Source organism: Nerophis ophidion, linkage group LG19 (genome assembly GCF_033978795.1).
Source record: "Nerophis ophidion isolate RoL-2023_Sa linkage group LG19, RoL_Noph_v1.0, whole genome shotgun sequence".
In the NCBI taxonomy this organism is placed as follows: Eukaryota; Metazoa; Chordata; class Actinopteri; order Syngnathiformes; family Syngnathidae; genus Nerophis; species Nerophis ophidion.
Window position 1 is genome coordinate 37,558,737 of NC_084629.1, and position 20,851 is coordinate 37,579,587.

A 20,851-nucleotide genomic window follows, 5' to 3' on the forward strand; every position below is an offset into this window, starting at 1 on the left:
GTGCACTTTTTGTACAGAACACCACTAAAACAGTTAAAAACAAATAAAGTGCACTTTTTGTACAGAACGCCACTACAACAGTTAAAAACAAATAAAGTGCACTTTTGTGCATGATGTCACTAAGATGACATGTCAAAACAACACTTAATTAAAGTGCACTTTTTGTACAGAACGCCGCCACAACAGTTAAAAACAAATAAAGTGCACTTTTGTGCATGATGTCACTAAGATGACATGTCAAAACAACACTCAATTAAAGTGCACTTTTTGTACAGAACACCACTACAACAGTTAAAAACAAATAAAGTGCACGTTTGTGCATGATGTCACTAAGATGACATGTCAAAACAACACTCAGTTTAAGTGCACTTTTTGTACAGAACGCCACTACAATAGTGTAAAACAATTAAAGTGCACTTTTTGTACAGAACGCCACTACAACAGTTAAAAACAAATAAAGTGCACTTTTGTGCATGATGTCACTAAGATGACATGTCAAAACAACACTCAATTAAAGTGCATTTTTTGTACAGAATGCCACTACAACAGTTAAAAACAAATAAAGTGCACTTTTTTTTACAGAACGCCACTACAACAGTTAAAAACAAATAAAGTGCACTTTTGTGCATGATGTCACTAAGATGACATGTCAAAACAACACTCAATTAAAGTGCACTTTTTGTACAGAACGCCACTACAACAGTTAAAAACAAACAACGTGCACTTTTTGTACAGAACGCCACTACAACAGTTAAAAACAAATAAAGTGCACTTTTGTGCATGATGTCACTAAGATGACATGTCCAAACAACACTCAATTAAAATGCACTTTTTGTACAGAACGCCACTACAACAGTTAAAAACAAATAAAGTGCACTTTTTGTACAGAACGCTACTACAACAGTTAAAAACAAATAAAGTGCACTTTTGTGCATGATGTCACTAAGATGACATGTCAAAACAACACTCAATTAAAGTGCACTTTTTGTACAGAACGCCACTACAACAGTTAAAAACAAACAACGTGCACTTTTTGTACAGAACGCCACTACAACAGTTAAAAACAAATAAAGTGCACTTTTGTGCATGATGTCACTAAGATGACATGTCCAAACAACACTCAATTAAAATGCACTTTTTGTACAGAACGCCACTACAACAGTTAAAAACAAATAAAGTGCACTTTTTGTACAGAACGCTACTACAACAGTTAAAAACAAATAAAGTGCACTTTTGTGCATGATGTCACTAAGATGACATGTCCAAACAACACTCAATTAAAGTGCACTTTTTGTACAGAACGCCACTACAACAGTTAAAAACAAATAAAGTGCACTTTTGTGCATGATGTCACTAAGATGACATGTCAAAACAACACTCAATTAAAGTGCATTTTTTGTACAAAATGCCACTACAACAGTTAAAAACAAATAAAGTGCACTTTTTTTTACAGAACGCCACTACAACAGTTAAAAACAAATAAAGTGCACTTTTGTGCATGATGTCACTAATATGACATTTCAAAACAACACTCAATTAAAGTGCACTTTTTGTACAGAACGCCACTACAACAGTTAAAAACAAATAAAGTGCACTTTTGTGCATGATGTCACTAAGATGACATGTCAAAACAACACTCAATTAAAGTGCATTTTTTGTACAAAATGCCACTACAACAGTTAAAAACAAATAAAGTGCACTTTTTTTTACAGAACGCCACTACAACAGTTAAAAACAAATAAAGTGCACTTTTGTGCATGATGTCACTAAGATGACATGTCAAAACAACACTCAATTAAAGTGCACTTTTTGTACAGAACGCCACTACAACAGTTAAAAACAAATAAAGTGCACTTTTTGTACAGAACGCTACTACAACAGTTAAAAACAAATAAAGTGCACTTTTGTGCATGATGTCACTAATATGACATTTCAAAACAACACTCAATTAAAGTGCACTTTTTGTACAGAACGCCACTACAACAGTTAAAAACAAATAAAGTGCACTTTTGTGCATGATGTCACTAAGATGACATGTCAAAACAACACTCAATTAAAGTGCACTTTTTGTACAGAACGCCACTACAACAGTTAAAAACAAATAAAGTGTACTTTTTGTACAGAACGCCACTACAACAGTTAATAACAAATAAAGTGCACTTTTGTGCATGATGTCACTAAGATGACATGTCAAAACAACACTCAATTAAAGTGCACTTTTTGTACAGAACGCCACTACAACAGTTATAAACAAATAAAGTGCACTTTTTTTGCATGATGTCACTAAGATGACATCTCAAAACAACACTCAGTTTAAGTGCACTTTTTGTACAGAACGCCACTACAACAGTTAAAAACAAATAAAGTGCACTTTTTGTATAGAACGCCACTACAACAGTTAAAAACAAATAAAGTGCACTTTTGTGCATGATGTCACTAAGATGACATGTCAAAACAACACTCAATTAAAGTGCACTTTTTGTACAGAACGCCACTACAACAGTTATAAACAAATAAAGTGCACTTTTGTGCATGATGTCACTAAGATGAAATGTCAAAACAACACTCAATAAAGTGCACTTTTTGTACAGAACGCCACTACAACAGTTAAAAACAAATAAAGTGCACTTTTTGTACAGAACGCCACTACAACAGTTAAAAACAAATAAAGTGCACTTTTGTGCATGATGTCACTAAGATGACATGTCAAAACAACACTCAATTAAAGTGCACTTTTTGTACAGAACGCCACTACAACAGTTAAAAACAAATAAAGTGCACTTTTGTGCATGATGTCACTAAGATGACATGTCCAAACAACACTCAGTTTAAGTGCACTTTTTGTACAGAACGCCACTACAACAGTTAAAAACAAATAAAGTGTACTTTTTTTACAGAACGCCACTACAACAGTTAAAAACAAATAAAGTGCACTTTTGTGCATGATGTCACTAAGATGACATGTCAAAACAACACTCAATTAAAGTGCACTTTTTATACAGAACGCCACTACAACAGTTATAAACAAATAAAGTGCACTTTTGTGCATGATGTCACTAAGATGAAATGTCAAAACAACACTCAATAAAGTGCACTTTTTGTACAGAACGCCACTACAACAGTTAAAAACAAATAAAGTGCACTTTTTGTACAGAACGCCACTACAACAGTTAAAAACAAATAAAGTGCACTTTTGTGCATGATGTCACTAAGATGACATGTCAAAACAACACTCAATTAAAGTGCACTTTTTGTACAGAACGCCACTACAACAGTTAAAAACAAATAAAGTGCACTTTTGTGCATGATGTCACTAAGATGACATGTCCAAACAACACTCAATTAAAGTGCACTTTTTGTACAGAACGCCACTACAATAGTTTAAAACAAATAAAGTGCACTTTTTGTACAGAACGCCACTACAACAGTTAAAAACAAATAAAGTGCACCTTTTGTACAGAACACCACTACAACAGTTAAAAACAAATAAAGTGCACTTTTTGTATAGAACGCCACTACAACAGTTAAAAACAAATAAAGTGCACTTTTGTGCATGATGTCACTTAGATGACATGTCAAAACAACACTCAATTAAAGTGCACTTTTTGTACAGAACGACACTACAACAGTTAAAAACAAATAAAGTGCACTTTTTGTACAGAACACCACTACAACAGTCAAAAACAAATAAAGTGCACTTTAGTGCATGATGTCACTAAGATGACATGTCAAAACAACACTCAATTAAAGTGCACTTTTTGTACAGAATGCCACTACAACAGTTAAAAACAAATAAAGTGCACTTTTTGTACAGAACACCACTAAAACAGTTAAAAACAAATAAAGTGCACTTTTTGTACAGAACGCCACTACAACAGTTAAAAACAAATAAAGTGCACTTTTGTGCATGATGTCACTAAGATGACATGTCAAAACAACACTCAATTAAAGTGCACTTTTTGTACAGAACACTACTACAACAGTTAAAAACAAATAAAGTGCACTTTTGTGCATGATGTCACTAAGATGACATGTCACAACAACGCTTAATTAAAGTGCACTTTTTGTACAGAACGCCACTACAACAGTTAAAAACTAATAAAGTGCACTTTTGTGCATGATGTCACTAAGATGACATGTCAAAACAACACTCAATTAAAGTGCACTTTTTGTACAGAACGCCACTACAACAGTTAAAAACAAATAAAGTGCACTTTTGTGCATGATGTCACTAAGATGACATGTCAAAACAACACTTAATTAAAGTGCACTTTTTGTACAGAACGCCGCCACAACAGTTAAAAACAAATAAAGTGCACTTTTGTGCATGATGTCACTAAGATGACATGTCAAAACAACACTCAATTAAAGTGCACTTTTTGTACAGAACACCACTACAACAGTTAAAAACAAATAAAGTGCACGTTTGTGCATGATGTCACTAAGATGACATGTCAAAACAACACTCAGTTTAAGTGCACTTTTTGTACAGAACGCCACTACAATAGTGTAAAACAATTAAAGTGCACTTTTTGTACAGAACGCCACTACAACAGTTAAAAACAAATAAAGTGCACTTTTGTGCATGATGTCACTAAGATGACATGTCAAAACAACACTCAATTAAAGTGCATTTTTTGTACAGAATGCCACTACAACAGTTAAAAACAAACAAAGTGCACTTTTTTTTACAGAACGCCACTACAACAGTTAAAAACAAATAAAGTGCACTTTTGTGCATGATGTCACTAAGATGACATGTCAAAACAACACTCAATTAAAGTGCACTTTTTGTACAGAACGCCACTACAACAGTTAAAAACAAACAACGTGCACTTTTTGTACAGAACGCCACTACAACAGTTAAAAACAAATAAAGTGCACTTTTGTGCATGATGTCACTAAGATGACATGTCCAAACAACACTCAATTAAAATGCACTTTTTTCACAGAACGCCACTACAACAGTTAAAAACAAATAAAGTGCACTTTTTGTACAGAACGCTACTACAACAGTTAAAGACAAATAAAGTGCACTTTTGTGCATGATGTCACTAATATGACATTTCAAAACAACACTCAATTAAAGTGCACTTTTTGTACAGAACGCCACTACAACAGTTAAAAACAAATAAAGTGCACTTTTGTGCATGATGTCACTAAGATGACATGTCAAAACAACACTCAATTAAAGTGCATTTTTTGTACAAAATGCCACTACAACAGTTAAAAACAAATAAAGTGCACTTTTTTTTACAGAACGCCACTACAACAGTTAAAAACAAATAAAGTGCACTTTTGTGCATGATGTCACTAATATGACATTTCAAAACAACACTCAATTAAAGTGCACTTTTTGTACAGAACGCCACTACAACAGTTAAAAACAAATAAAGTGCACTTTTGTGCATGATGTCACTAAGATGACATGTCAAAACAACACTCAATTAAAGTGCATTTTTTGTACAAAATGCCACTACAACAGTTAAAAACAAATAAAGTGCACTTTTTTTTACAGAACGCCACTACAACAGTTAAAAACAAATAAAGTGCACTTTTGTGCATGATGTCACTAAGATGACATGTCAAAACAACACTCAATTAAAGTGCACTTTTTGTACAGAACGCCACTACAACAGTTAAAAACAAATAAAGTGCACTTTTTGTACAGAACGCTACTACAACAGTTAAAAACAAATAAAGTGCACTTTTGTGCATGATGTCACTAATATGACATTTCAAAACAACACTCAATTAAAGTGCACTTTTTGTACAGAACGCCACTACAACAGTTAAAAACAAATAAAGTGCACTTTTGTGCATGATGTCACTAAGATGACATGTCAAAACAACACTCAATTAAAGTGCACTTTTTGTACAGAACGCCACTACAACAGTTAAAAACAAATAAAGTGCACTTTTGTGCATGATGTCACTAAGATGACATGTCAAAACAACACTCAATTAAAGTGCACTTTTTGTACAGAACGCCACTACAACAGTTAAAAACAAATAAAGTGTACTTTTTGTACAGAACGCCACTACAACAGTTAAAAACAAATAAAGTGCACTTTTGTGCATGATGTCACTAAGATGACATGTCAAAACAACACTCAATTAAAGTGCACTTTTTGTACAGAACGCCACTACAACAGTTATAAACAAATAAAGTGCACTTTTGTGCATGATGTCACTAAGATGACATCTCAAAACAACACTCAGTTTAAGTGCACTTTTTGTACAGAACGCCACTACAACAGTTAAAAACAAATAAAGTGCACTTTTTGTACAGAACGCCACTACAACAGTTAAAAACAAATAAAGTGTACTTTTTGTACAGAACGCCACTACAACAGTTAAAAACAAATAAAGTGCACTTTTGTGCATGATGTCACTAAGATGACATGTCAAAACAACACTCAATTAAAGTGCACTTTTTGTACAGAACGCCACTACAACAGTTATAAACAAATAAAGTGCACTTTTGTGCATGATGTCACAAAGATGAAATGTCAAAACAACACTCAATAAAGTGCACTTTTTGTACAGAACGCCACTACAACAGTTAAAAACAAATAAAGTGCACTTTTTGTACAGAACACTACTACAACAGTTAAAAACAAATAAAGTGCACTTTTGTGCATGATGTCACTAAGATGACATGTCACAACAACGCTTAATTAAAGTGCACTTTTTGTACAGAACGCCACTACAACAGTTAAAAACTAATAAAGTGCACTTTTGTGCATGATGTCACTAAGATGACATGTCAAAACAACACTCAATTAAAGTGCACTTTTTGTACAGAACGCCACTACAACAGTTAAAAACAAATAAAGTGCACTTTTGTGCATGATGTCACTAAGATGACATGTCAAAACAACACTTAATTAAAGTGCACTTTTTGTACAGAACGCCGCCACAACAGTTAAAAACAAATAAAGTGCACTTTTGTGCATGATGTCACTAAGATGACATGTCAAAACAACACTCAATTAAAGTGCACTTTTTGTACAGAACACCACTACAACAGTTAAAAACAAATAAAGTGCACGTTTGTGCATGATGTCACTAAGATGACATGTCAAAACAACACTCAGTTTAAGTGCACTTTTTGTACAGAACGCCACTACAATAGTGTAAAACAATTAAAGTGCACTTTTTGTACAGAACGCCACTACAACAGTTAAAAACAAATAAAGTGCACTTTTGTGCATGATGTCACTAAGATGACATGTCAAAACAACACTCAATTAAAGTGCATTTTTTGTACAGAATGCCACTACAACAGTTAAAAACAAATAAAGTGCACTTTTTTTTACAGAACGCCACTACAACAGTTAAAAACAAATAAAGTGCACTTTTGTGCATGATGTCACTAAGATGACATGTCAAAACAACACTCAATTAAAGTGCACTTTTTGTACAGAACGCCACTACAACAGTTAAAAACAAACAACGTGCACTTTTTGTACAGAACGCCACTACAACAGTTAAAAACAAATAAAGTGCACTTTTGTGCATGATGTCACTAAGATGACATGTCCAAACAACACTCAATTAAAATGCACTTTTTGTACAGAACGCCACTACAACAGTTAAAAACAAATAAAGTGCACTTTTTGTACAGAACGCTACTACAACAGTTAAAAACAAATAAAGTGCACTTTTGTGCATGATGTCACTAATATGACATTTCAAAACAACACTCAATTAAAGTGCACTTTTTGTACAGAACGCCACTACAACAGTTAAAAACAAATAAAGTGCACTTTTGTGCATGATGTCACTAAGATGACATGTCAAAACAACACTCAATTAAAGTGCATTTTTTGTACAAAATGCCACTACAACAGTTAAAAACAAATAAAGTGCACTTTTTTTTACAGAACGCCACTACAACAGTTAAAAACAAATAAAGTGCACTTTTGTGCATGATGTCACTAATATGACATTTCAAAACAACACTCAATTAAAGTGCACTTTTTGTACAGAACGCCACTACAACAGTTAAAAACAAATAAAGTGCACTTTTGTGCATGATGTCACTAAGATGACATGTCAAAACAACACTCAATTAAAGTGCATTTTTTGTACAAAATGCCACTACAACAGTTAAAAACAAATAAAGTGCACTTTTTTTTACAGAACGCCACTACAACAGTTAAAAACAAATAAAGTGCACTTTTGTGCATGATGTCACTAAGATGACATGTCAAAACAACACTCAATTAAAGTGCACTTTTTGTACAGAACGCCACTACAACAGTTAAAAACAAATAAAGTGCACTTTTTGTACAGAACGCTACTACAACAGTTAAAAACAAATAAAGTGCACTTTTGTGCATGATGTCACTAATATGACATTTCAAAACAACACTCAATTAAAGTGCACATTTTGTACAGAACGCCACTACAACAGTTAAAAACAAATAAAGTGCACTTTTGTGCATGATGTCACTAAGATGACATGTCAAAACAACACTCAATTAAAGTGCACTTTTTGTACAGAACGCCACTACAACAGTTAAAAACAAATAAAGTGCACTTTTGTGCATGATGTCACTAAGATGACATGTCAAAACAACACTCAATTAAAGTGCACTTTTTGTACAGAACGCCACTACAACAGTTAAAAACAAATAAAGTGCACTTTTGTGCATGATGTCACTAAGATGACATGTCAAAACAACACTCAATTAAAGTGCACTTTTTGTACAGAACGCCACTACAACAGTTAAAAACAAATAAAGTGCACTTTTGTGCATGATGTCACTAAGATGACATGTCAAAACAACACTCAATTAAAGTGCACTTTTTGTACAGAACGCCACTACAACAGTTATAAACAAATAAAGTGCACTTTTGTGCATGATGTCACTAAGATGACATCTCAAAACAACACTCAGTTTAAGTGCACTTTTTGTACAGAACGCCACTACAACAGTTAAAAACAAATAAAGTGCACTTTTTGTACAGAACGCCACTACAACAGTTAAAAACAAATAAAGTGTACTTTTTGTACAGAACGCCACTACAACAGTTAAAAACAAATAAAGTGCACTTTTGTGCATGATGTCACTAAGATGACATGTCAAAACAACACTCAATTAAAGTGCACTTTTTGTACAGAACGCCACTACAACAGTTATAAACAAATAAAGTGCACTTTTGTGCATGATGTCACTAAGATGAAATGTCAAAACAACACTCAATAAAGTGCACTTTTTGTACAGAACGCCACTACAACAGTTAAAAACAAATAAAGTGCACTTTTGTGCATGATGTCACTAAGATGACATGTCAAAACAACACTCAATTAAAGTGCACTTTTTGTACAGAACGCCACTACAACAGTTAAAAACAAATAAAGTGCACTTTTGTGCATGATGTCACTAAGATGACATGTCAAAACAACACTCAATTAAAGTGCACTTTTTGTACAGAACGCCACTACAACAGTTATAAACAAATAAAGAAAGACGGGATTGTTGCAAGCCGCATTATTTTAGTTTTGTCTCCATGGATTAGTGTTTGAACGTGTTTGCAGGGCCCATGTCTGCTGTGTGGGGGATGATTGTGGAGCCCCCGGCATGGAGAGGAACATCGGAGACCAGCTCAACAAAGCTTTCGAAGCTTATCGCCAGGTCTCCATCGAGAAAGACAACGCCAAAAAGGAGCTGCAGCAAATTGTGAGTTTGCAACGCGTTGTGCGGTTGAATGGTCAGCCGCAACATTAGGTACACTTGCACGAGCTCGCTCGAGGCCGTCCAAAGCATCAGAACTAGAAGGAACTTTTACGTTCTTCACACTTTTGTCCATAAAAACAAAGTCCACATTTCAGCTTTGGTATTTTTATTAAATTTTTTTGTTAGTTTTTTTTTCAATTTATTTTTATTTTTATTTTTTTAAGTTTAATTACTTTTTTTTTTTAATTATTTTTATATTTTTCAATTTAATTTATTTTTAATTTTATTTGATCATCAGTTCATGGAAACAGTACACTTCAAGTGCATAGCAGATAAATAAATAAAAGTATCGGTATCGTATACTTTTATTGATCAATTTAATTTAATTTAATTTAAAAACAAATATTTTATATGTATTTATTTTTTTATTTAATTTAATCTTAATTTTATTTGGGCATCAGTTCATGGAAACAGTAAGTACATTCAAGTGCGTAGCAGATAAATAAATAAAAATATGTGTATTGTATACTTTTATTGATACATTTTATAATTTTTTGTGTGATATTTATATATATATATATATATATATATATATATATATATATATATATATATATATATATATATATATATATTTATGTTTTTAATATTTAAAAAAATATATTTGTATATTTTTTTATTTATTTAATTTTATTTTAATTCAATTTGCTCATCAGTTCATGGAAACAGTACACTTCAAGTGCATAGCAGATAAATAAATAAAAGTATCGGTATCGTATACTTTTATTGATCAATTTAATTTAATTTAAAAACAAATATTTAATATGTATTTTTTTTTAATTTAATTTAATTTCAATTTTATTTGGGCATCAGTTCATGGAAACAGTAAGTACATTCAAGTGCATAGCAGATAAGAAAAAAATGTGTATTTTATACTTTTATTGATACATTTTATAATTTTTTTGTGGGATATTTATATATATATATATATATATATATATATATATATATATATTTATTATTTAAAAAAATATTTTTATATTTATAAATTTTTTTATTTAATTGTATTTTAATTATATTTGCTCATCAGTTCATGTAAACAGTACACTTCAAGTGCATAGCAGATAAATAAATAAAAGTATCGGTATCGTATACTTTTATTGATAAATTTAAATTAATTCAAAACAATTAAAAATAGTTTTATTTTTTTAAATTTAATTTAATTTTAATTTTATTTGGTCATCAGTTTATGTAAACTGCATAGCAGATAAATAAATAAAAGTATCGGTATTGTATACTTTTATTGATACATTTTGTTTATAATTTATTTAAAATAGTTTTATATTTATTTATTTATTTTAATTTATTATTTAAAAATATATATATAGGGACGGCGTGGCGCAGTGGGGAGAGTGGCCGTGCGCAACCCGAGCGTCCCTGGTTCAATTCCCACCTAGTACCAACCTCGTCACGTCCGTTGTGTCCTGAGCAAGACACTTCACCCTTGCTCCTGATGGGTGCTGGTTAGCGCCTTGCATGGCAGCTCCATCCATCAGTGTGTGAATGTGTGTGTGAATGGGTAAATGTGGAAGTAGTGTCAAAGCGCTTTGAGTACCTTGAAGGTAGAAAAGCGCTATACAAGTACAACCCATTTATCATTTATATACACATATATATATTTTTTTAATTCAATTGTAATTTTATTTGCTCATCAGTTCATGTAAACAGTACTCTTCAAGTGCATAGCAGATAAATAAATATAAGTATCGGTATCGTATACTTTTATTGATACATTTTATTTACTTTTTTTTAATATTTTGATATTTATTTATTTATTAATGTTGTTGTTCTTCTTCTTCTTTTCCTTCTTCTTTTTCTTCTTCTTTAACGTCTTCTTGTTCCTTTTCTTGTTCTTGTTCTTCTTGTTCTTCTTCTTGTTGTTGTTGTTCTTCTTCTTTTCCTTCTTCTTTTTCTTCTTCTTAAACTTGTTCTTGTTCCTTTTCTTCTTCTTCTTCTTGATCTTGTTCTTCTTTTTTCTTGGTCTTCTTCTTGTTCTTCTTGTTGTTGTTCTTCTTCTTCTTTTCCTTCTTCTTTTTCTTCTTCTTAAACTTGTTCTTGTTCCTTTTCTTCTTCTTCTTCTTCTTCTTCTTGATCTTGTTCTTCTTCTTCTTTTTTCTTGGTCTTGTTCTTGTTCTTCTTCTTTTTCTTCTTCTTTGTCTTCTTTTTCTTTTTCTTTTTTTTATTCTTCTTGGTTCTTGTTCTTGTTATTCTTGTTTTACTCTTCTTGGTTCTTGTTCTTGTTCTTGTTCTTGTTTTTCTTGTTCTTCTTCTTGTTCTTCCTGTTCTTGAACCTGTTCTAGTTCTTGTTCTTCTTCTTCTTGTTCTTGATTTTCTTGTTCTTCTTCTTCTTGAACCTGTTCTAGTTCTTGTTCTTCTTGTTCCTGCTCTTCTTGTTCTTCTTGTTGTTGTTCTTGTTCTTTTTCTTCTTCTTTTTCTTCTTGCTCTTCTTGCTTTTCTTGTTTGTCTTCTTGTTCTTGATCTTCTTGTTGTTCTTCTTTTTCTTCTTCTTCTTGCAGAAGTTCTTCACTTGCAAAAACCATGTCCATGATCACATTGTGATGTCCAATCCTTTCTTCTCTCACAAATGTTTGAAGAACCCGCTTGAGTCCAAGTGTGCCTAATGAAGTGGCCATTGCCAAGGTCCAGCTCAGACTGGATTGGGGATGTTCCTGCCTGGACTACTAAAACCTGACCTTGTTTTTGCAGACGGACTATTACCAGCGACACACTGAAAAACTGCTGAAGCAGATGGAGGAGCAGCAGCTGCTGATCTGCCAGCTGAAGGCTCAGTTGTCTGCCAGCAGGACACCTGCAGGTCAGTCCGCTGGTCGCCATGGCAACAAATGACAGGAAGTACCTCTTTCTTCCTGTTTGTCACTCATTGATCCTCTTTTTGCTTCCAAGTGGAGGGGAGCAGTGACAGTGAGGCCTGCAACCACCCGCCTGATGTTACCTGCTCACATGTGGAAACACAACATCTGGTATTTCTTCTTCTCCTCCTCCTCCCTTCTTCATGGTCTTCTTCTTCTTCTTCTTCTTTTTGTTCTTCTCTTACTTCTTTTTCTTCTACTTCTTCTTCTTTTTCTTCTCCTTCTCCATCTTCTTCTTCTTCTCCTTCTCCATCTTCTTCCTCTTCTTCTTCTTCTCCTTCTTCTTCCTCTCCTCTGAATTACTGGAATTGATGGGAAATTGGAAAAATGATAGTTTGAATATCCAGGATGAGTGGAATATGTTGAAGGCGGAATGGTTTGAATCGGTTGAAAAATGTGGAAGTTGTGGAACTTTGAAACATGTCTCATTCATTTCAATATTAATTTGATTGACATTTCGGGAAATGTGGGATTTTTTGGGAATATCTTAAAAGACTCGAATATTCTGAATGAGTTGAAATGATTGGTGTTGGAATTTTTATACAGCTCATGGGAATGATAAAAATACGGTCAATTATGCAGCACGATTCACATGTGAATAATATAAGTACAGTCTATTATACAGCATTATTCACATGAATAAAATAAATATTCTATTATATGGCATTATTCACATGTGGATAACATAAATACAATCTAATACACAGCATTATTCACATGTGAATAATATCAATACAGTCTATTATACAGCGTTATTCACATTAAAATAACATAAATAAAGTCTATTATACAGCGTTATTCACATGTGAATACTATAAATACAGTCTATTATACAGCGTTATTCACATTAAAATAACATAAATAAAGTCTATTATACAGCGTTATTCACATGAAAATAACGTAAATACAGTCTATTATACAGCATTATTCACATGTGAATAAAATAAATATTCTATTATACGGCATTATTCACATGTGGATAACATAAATACAGTCTATTATACAGCGTTATTCACATGAAAATAATATAAATACAGTCTATTATACAGCGTTATTCACATGAAAATAATATAAATACAGTCTATTATACAGCGTTATTCACATGAAAATAATATAAATACAGTCTATTATACAGCGTTATTCACATGAAAATAATATAAATACAGTCTATTATACAGCATTATTCACATGTGAATAACATAAATACAGTCCATTTTACAGGACTATTCACATGTGAATAATACAAATACAGTCTATTATACAGCAGTATTCACATGTGAATAATATAAATACAATCTATTATATAGCACATGGGAATAATAGAACCACGGTCAATTATGCAGCATTATTTACATGTGAATAATATAAATACAGTCTATTATACAGCATTATTTACATGTGAATACTATAAATACAGTCTACTATACAGTGTTATTCACATGAAAATAACATAAATACAGTCTATTATACAGCAGTATTCACATGTGAATAATATAAATACAATCTATTATACAGCACTATTCACGTGTGAATAACATAAATACAATCTATTATATAGCACATGGGAATAATAAAAATACGGTCAATTATGTAGCATTATTTACATGTGAATTACATAAATACAGTCTATTATACAGCCTTATTCACATGTGAAAAACATAGATACAGTCTATTATACAGCATTATTCACACTAGTGTACCGCGGCACAGTGGTTGAAAAACAGTGCAGTAAGCGGCACAGGATCATGCAACGCTCCCATGAACTTCACTCTCGACGTCACAAGAGGGCGCCAGAGGATAACTTGGAAGACTTGACTTAAACCCTACATCTACACTGGAACAACTCACAATGTATTTATTTTACAGACGGACATCATTTTCTAGGACATTATTGATTCTTCCGTTAATATCGGGGTCCGTTCTGCAAAAGATTTTTAAAGCTTAAATAGGATAGGACAGGATGGATCTATATTTTCATTGCACAAGTTTAATGAAACTTTGTTTTCAGCACAAACTTGTTGAAGATGAGACAAACAAACAGTGTCCAGGGTTACAGAATAGGAACGCTGATGGGTCGCCACGAGGTGCCCCGTAAAAGATGGGGAAGAACAATCTAGACTGGACTCCTAAGGGGGTCTGGAGTGTGAAAAACACCTCCATAGCAAAGCACATATACAACATACATCTTGAGATATCGAGCAACAGAGGGGAGGGAATTGGGGGGCCATGGTAGCCGGCCGCAGCTCTCAGGCGCTGCCCTGAAGGAATTGTGTGTGAACGCTCCAATTGAAGTGAAATGCTGACTCAATGTATGAATGCAAGAATGCTTTGAATGTTGAAGAGTTTGAATTTCCAGGAATTTGGTTTGGGACTTTGGAAATTATTAGTTGGATGAGTCAACTGCGTTGACGTTGGAATGGTTTGAATAGGTTGAAAATTTTGAGAATTGTGGAAGTTCAAAAAAATGGACTATTCGTATTGAATGGGGGAAATGTCGCTGAAAATTGTGAACTCTTGGAAATCCGGGAATCGGTCAAGAAATGTTGACGTAGGAACATTTTTAATTGAGAAATGGCGTTAAGGAGTTTCGGGAAAACCGGCAATTTTTTCCAGTTCTGGTTAAGAGGAATGTTTTGACTGTGGAATTGTCAAACTGATTTGGAAAATGTAGAACGAGTAGTCGACAGAAAAAGGGTGAAAAATGTGTTTGAAATAATGGGAATTCTGGGAATTTCCTGGAATTTTTTTGAACTTGGAAAAATAATAGTTTGAATGTCCAGGATGAGTGGAATATGTTGAAGGTGAAATGGTTTGAATCGGTTGAAAAATGTGGAAAAGGTGAAAGCTTGAAAAATGGCCAATTCATTTTTAAGGGGAAAAATGTTCCAGAAAACCTGAAATTCTAGGAATTTTTGGAATTTTCCGTCATTCCGGAACAGGCTGAACAGTTTGAAGTTGGAACGTTTTGAAACGGATAAAAAATGTGGGAGCGGTGGAACTTTGAAAAACTACTCTTTTTTTCAATGGGAATTTCACAGAAATTTGGGAATTTCGTCAAAAGTGGGAATTTTTGGGATAACGTTAAAATACTTGAATCTTCTGAATGAGTCTAAAGGGTTGATGTTGGATTTTTTCAAATTGGTCGAGAAATTTTGAAGTAGTAACATTTTTAATTGAGAAATGGCGTTAAGGAGTTTCGGGAAAACTGGGCATTTTTACCAGTTCTCGTTAAGAGGAATGTTTTGACTGTGGAATTGTCAAATTGATTTGGAAAATGTAGAACGAGTAGTCGACAGAAAAAAGGGTGAAAAATGTGTTTGAAAAAACGGGAATTCTGGGAATTTCCTGGAATTTTTTTTAACTTGGAAAAATGAAAGTTTGAATGTCCAGGATGAGTGGAATATGTTGAAGGTGGAATTGTTTGACTCGTTTGAAAAATGTGGAAACGGTGCAAGCTTGAAAAATGGCCAATTCATTTTTAAGGGGGAAAATGTTCCGGAAAACCTGGAATTCTAGGAATTTTTGGAATTTTCCATGATTCCGGAACAGGCTGAACAGTTTGAGGTTGGAACGTTTTGAAAAGGATAAAAAATGTGGGAGCGGTGGAACTTTGAAAAATTACCCTTTCTTTTCAATGGGAATTTCACAGAAATTTGGGAATTTCGGGAAAAGTGGGAATTTTTGGGATAACGTTAAAAAACTTGAATCTTCTGAATGGGTCTAAAGGGTTGATGTTGGAATTGTTAATATCGGTCGAGAAATTTTGAAGTAGTAACATTTTTAATTGAGAAATGGCGTTAAGGAGTTTCGGGAAAACTGGGAATTTTTTCCAGTTCTCGTTAAGAGGAATGTTTTGACTGTGGAATTGTCAAATTGATTTGGTAAATGTAGAACGAGTGGTCGACAGAAAAAAGGGTGAAAAATGTGTTTGAAAAAACGGGAATTCTGGGAATTTCCTGGAATTTTTTTTAACTTGGAAAAATGATAGTTTGAAGGTTCAGGATGAGTGGAATATGTTGAAGGTGGAATGGTTTGAATCGTTTGAAAAATGTGGAAACGGTGCAAGCTTGAAAAATGGCCAATTCATTTTTAAGGGGAAAATTGTTCCAGAAAACCTGGTATTCTGGGAATTTTGGGAATTTTCCGTCATTCCAGAACAGGCTGAACACTTTGAAGTTGGACCGTTTTGAAACGGATAAAAAATTTGTGGGAGCGGTGGAACTTTGAAAAATTACCCTTTCTTTTCAATTGGAATTTCACAGAAATTTGGGAATTTCGGGAAAAGTGGGAATTTTTGGGATAACGTTAAAAAACTTGAATCTTCTGAATGGGTCTAAAGGGTTGATGTTGGAATTTTTAATATTGGTCGAGAAATTTTGAAGTAGTAAAATTTTTAATTGAGAAATGGCGTTAAGGAGTTTCGGGAAAACTGGGCATTTTTTCCAGTTCTCGTTAAGAGGAATATTTTGACTGTGGAATCGTCAAATTGATTTGGAAAATGTAGAACGAGTGGTCGACAGAAAAAAGGGTGAAAAATGTGTTTGAAAAAACGGGAATCTCTGGAATTCTGGGAATTTCCTGGAATTTTTTTGAACTTGGAAAAATAATAGTTTGAAGGTCCAGGATGAGTGGAATATTTTGAAGGTGGAATGGTTTGAATCGTTTGAAAAATGTTAAAGTGGTGGAAGCTTGAAAAATGGCTAATTAATTTTTAAGGGGAAAAATGTTCCGGAAAACCTGGAATTCTGGGAATTTTTGGAATTTTCCGTGATTCCGGAACAGGCTGAACAGTTTGAAGTTGGAACCTTTTGAAACGGATAAAAAATGTGGGAGCGGTGGAACTTTGAAAAACTACTCTTTTTTTCAATGGGAATTTCACAGAAATTTGGGAATTTCGTCAAAAGTGGGAATTTTTGGGATAACGTTAAAATACTTGAATCTTCTGAATGAGTCTAAAGGGTTGATGTTGGATTTTTTCAAATTGGTCGAGAAATTTTGAAGTAGTAACATTTTTAATTGAGAAATGGCGTTAAGGAGTTTCGGGAAAACTGGGCATTTTTTCCAGTTCTCGTTAAGAGGAATGTTTTGACTGTGGAATCGTCAAATTGATTTGGAAAATGTAGAACGAGTAGTCGACAGAAAAAAGGGTGAAAAATGTGTTTGAAAAAACGGGAATTCTGGGAATTTCCTGGAATTTTTTTTAACTTGGAAAAATGAAAGTTTGAATGTCCAGGATGAGTGGAATATGTTGAAGGTGGAATGGTTTGAATCGTTTGAAAAATGTGGAAAAGGTGAAAGCTTGAAAAATGGCCAATTCATTTTTAAGGGGAAAAATGTTCCAGAAAACCTGGAATTCTAGGAATTTTTGGAATTTTCCATCATTCCGGAACAGGCTGAACAGTTTGAAGTTGGAACGTTTTGAAACGGATAAAAAATGTGGGAGCGGTGGAACTTTGAAAAATTACCCTTTCTTTTCAATGGGAATTTCACAGAAATTTGGGAATATGGGGAAAAGTGGGAATTTTTGGGATAACGTTAAAAAACTTGAATCTTTTGAATGGGTCTAAAGGGTTGATGTTGGAATTTTTAATATTGGTCGAGAAATTTTGAAGTAGTAACATTTTTAATTGAGAAATGGCGTTTAGGAGTTTCGGGAAAACTGGGAATTTTTTCCAGTTCTCGTAAGAGGAATGTTTTGACTGTGGAATTGTCAAATTGATTTGGAAAATGTAGAACGAGTGGTCGACAGAAAAAAGGGTGAAAAATGTGTTTGAAAAAACGGGAATTCTGGGAATTTCCTGGAATAGTTTTTAACTTGGAAAAATGATAGTTTGAATGTCCAGGATGAGTGGAATATTTTGAAGGTGGAATGGTTTGAATCGGTTGAAAAATGTGGAAACGGTGGAAGCTTGAAAATTGGCCAATTCATTTTTAAGGGGAAAAATGTTCCAGAAAACCTGGAATTCTAGGAATTTTTTTAATTTTCCGTGATTCCGGAACAGGCTGAACAGTTTGAAGTTGGAACGTTTTGAAACGGATAAAAAATGTGGGAGCGGTGGAACTTTGAAAAATTACCCTTTCTTTTCAATGGGAATTTCACAGAAATTTGGGAATTTCGGGAAAAGTGGAAATTTTTGGGATAACGTTAAAAAACTTGAATCTTCTGAATGGGTCTAAAGGGTTGATGTTGGAATTGTTAATATTGGTCGAAAAATTTTGAAGTAGTAACATTTTCGATTGAGAAAATGTATTACAGAATTCCTGGATATTTGGGAAACCAGGAATTTTTAGTTTAAAAAAACAACTTTGTTTTTTGTCCTGATTAATGGAAATTATGTGATGGTGGAACGGTTGAATTGGGTTAAAAAGTAGGAAAGTAGTAGTTGACAGAATGAAGGGTGAAAAATGCATTTGAAGAAAACGTTATTCTGGGAATTCTTGGAATTGTTTTTAACTTAGAAAAATAATAGTTTGAATGACCAGGATGAGTGGAATATGTTGAAGGTGGAATGGTTTGAATCGGTTGAAAAATGTGGAAACGGTGCAAGCTTGAAAAATGGCCAATTCATTTTTAAGGGGAAAAATGTTCCAGAAAACCTGGAATTCTAGGATTTTTTTTAATTTTCCGCGATTCCGGAACAGGCCGAACAGTTTAAAGTTGGACCGTTTTGAAACGGATAAAAAATGTGGGAGCGGTGGAACTTTGAAAAATTACCCTTTTTTTCAATGGGAATTTCACAGAAATTTGGGAATTTCGGGAAAAGTGGGAATTTTTGGGATAACGTTAAAAAACTTGAATCTTCTGAATGGGTCTAAAGGGTTGATGTTGGAATTTTTAATATTGGTCGAGAAATTTTGAAGTAGTAACATTTTTAATTGAGAAATGGCGTTAAGGAGTTTCGGGAAAACTGGGAATTTTTTCCAGTTCTCGTAAGAGGAATGTTTTGACTGTGGAATCGTCAAATTGATTTGGGAATTGTAGAACGAGTAGTCGACAGAAAAAAGGGTGAAAAATGTGTTTGAAAAAACGGGAATTCTGGGAATTTCCTGGATTTTTTTTTAACTTGGAAAAATAATAGTTTGAATGTCCAGGATGAGTGGAATATGTTGAAGGTGGAATGGTTTGAATCGTTTGAAAAATGTGGAAACGGTGCTAGCTTGAAAAATGGCCAATTCATATTTAAGGGGAAAATGTTCCGGAAAACCTGGAATTCTAGGAATTTTTTTAATTTTCCGTGATTCCGGAACAGGCTGAACAGTTTGAAGTTGGAACGTTTTGAAACGGATAAAAAATGTGGGAGCGGTGGAACTTTGAAAAATTACCCTATTTTTCAATAGGAATTTCGTCAAAAGTGTGAATTTTTGGGATAACGTTAAAAAACTTGAATCTTCTGAATGGGTCTAAAGGGTTGATGTTGGAATTTTTCAAATTGGTCGAGAAATTTTGAAGTAGTAACATTTTTAATTGAGAAATGGCGTTAAGGAGTTTCGGGAAAATTGGGAATTTTTTCAGTTCTCATAAGAGGAATGTTTTGACTGTGGAATTGTCAAATTGATTTGGAAAATGTAGAACGAGGGGTCGACAGAATAAAGGGTGAAAAATGTGTTTGAAAAAACGGGAATTCTGGGAATTTCCTGGAATGTTTTTGAACTTGGAAAAATAATAATTTGAAGGTTCAGGATGAGTGGAATATGTTGAAGGTGGAATGGTTTGAATCGGTTGAAAAATGTGGAAACGGTGCAAGCTTGAAAAATGGCCAATTCATTTTTAAGGGTAAAAATGTTCCGGAAAACCTGGAATTCTAGGAATTTTTGGAATTTTCCGTCATTCCGGAACAGGCTGAACAGTTTGAAGTTGGAACGTTTTGAAACGGATAAAAAATGTGGGAGCGGTGGAACTTTGAAAAATTACCCTTTCTTTCAATGGGAATTTCACAGAAATTTGGGAATTTTGGGAAAAGTGGACATTTTTGGGATAACGTTAAAAAACTTGAATCTTCTGAATGGGTCTAAAGGGTTGATGTTGGAATTTTTAATATTGGTCGAGAAATTTTGAAGTAGTAACATTTTTAATTGAGAAATGGCGTTAAGGAGTTTCGGGAAAACTGGGAATTTTTTCCAGTTCTCGTAAGAGGAATGTTTTGACTTTGGAATTGTCAAATTGATTTGGGAAACGTAGAACGAGTAGTCAAGAGAAAAAAGGGTGAAAAATGTGTTTGAAAAAATGGGAAT

General features: G+C 33.5%; 1 protein-coding gene across 4 annotated transcripts in view; it reads left to right on the top strand.

Annotated features, from left to right (window-relative positions):
- The window catches only part of tank (TRAF family member-associated NFKB activator), a 106,337-nt gene that overhangs the window by 66,451 nt on the left and 19,035 nt on the right, over positions 1-20,851 (top strand). For 2 of the 4 annotated variants that reach the window (XM_061879934.1, XM_061879931.1), the window contains exons 1-3: positions 9,532-9,692; positions 12,456-12,564; positions 12,654-12,730. The exons of the other annotated variants lie outside the window; for them this stretch is intronic. In XM_061879934.1, the coding sequence (XP_061735918.1) occupies positions 9,594-9,692; positions 12,456-12,564; positions 12,654-12,730 (285 nt within the window). In that variant the 5' untranslated portion in view covers positions 9,532-9,593. Of the gene's footprint in view, positions 1-9,531; positions 9,693-12,455; positions 12,565-12,653; positions 12,731-20,851 lie in introns of those variants that run through there. 4 annotated transcript variants of the gene reach the window in all.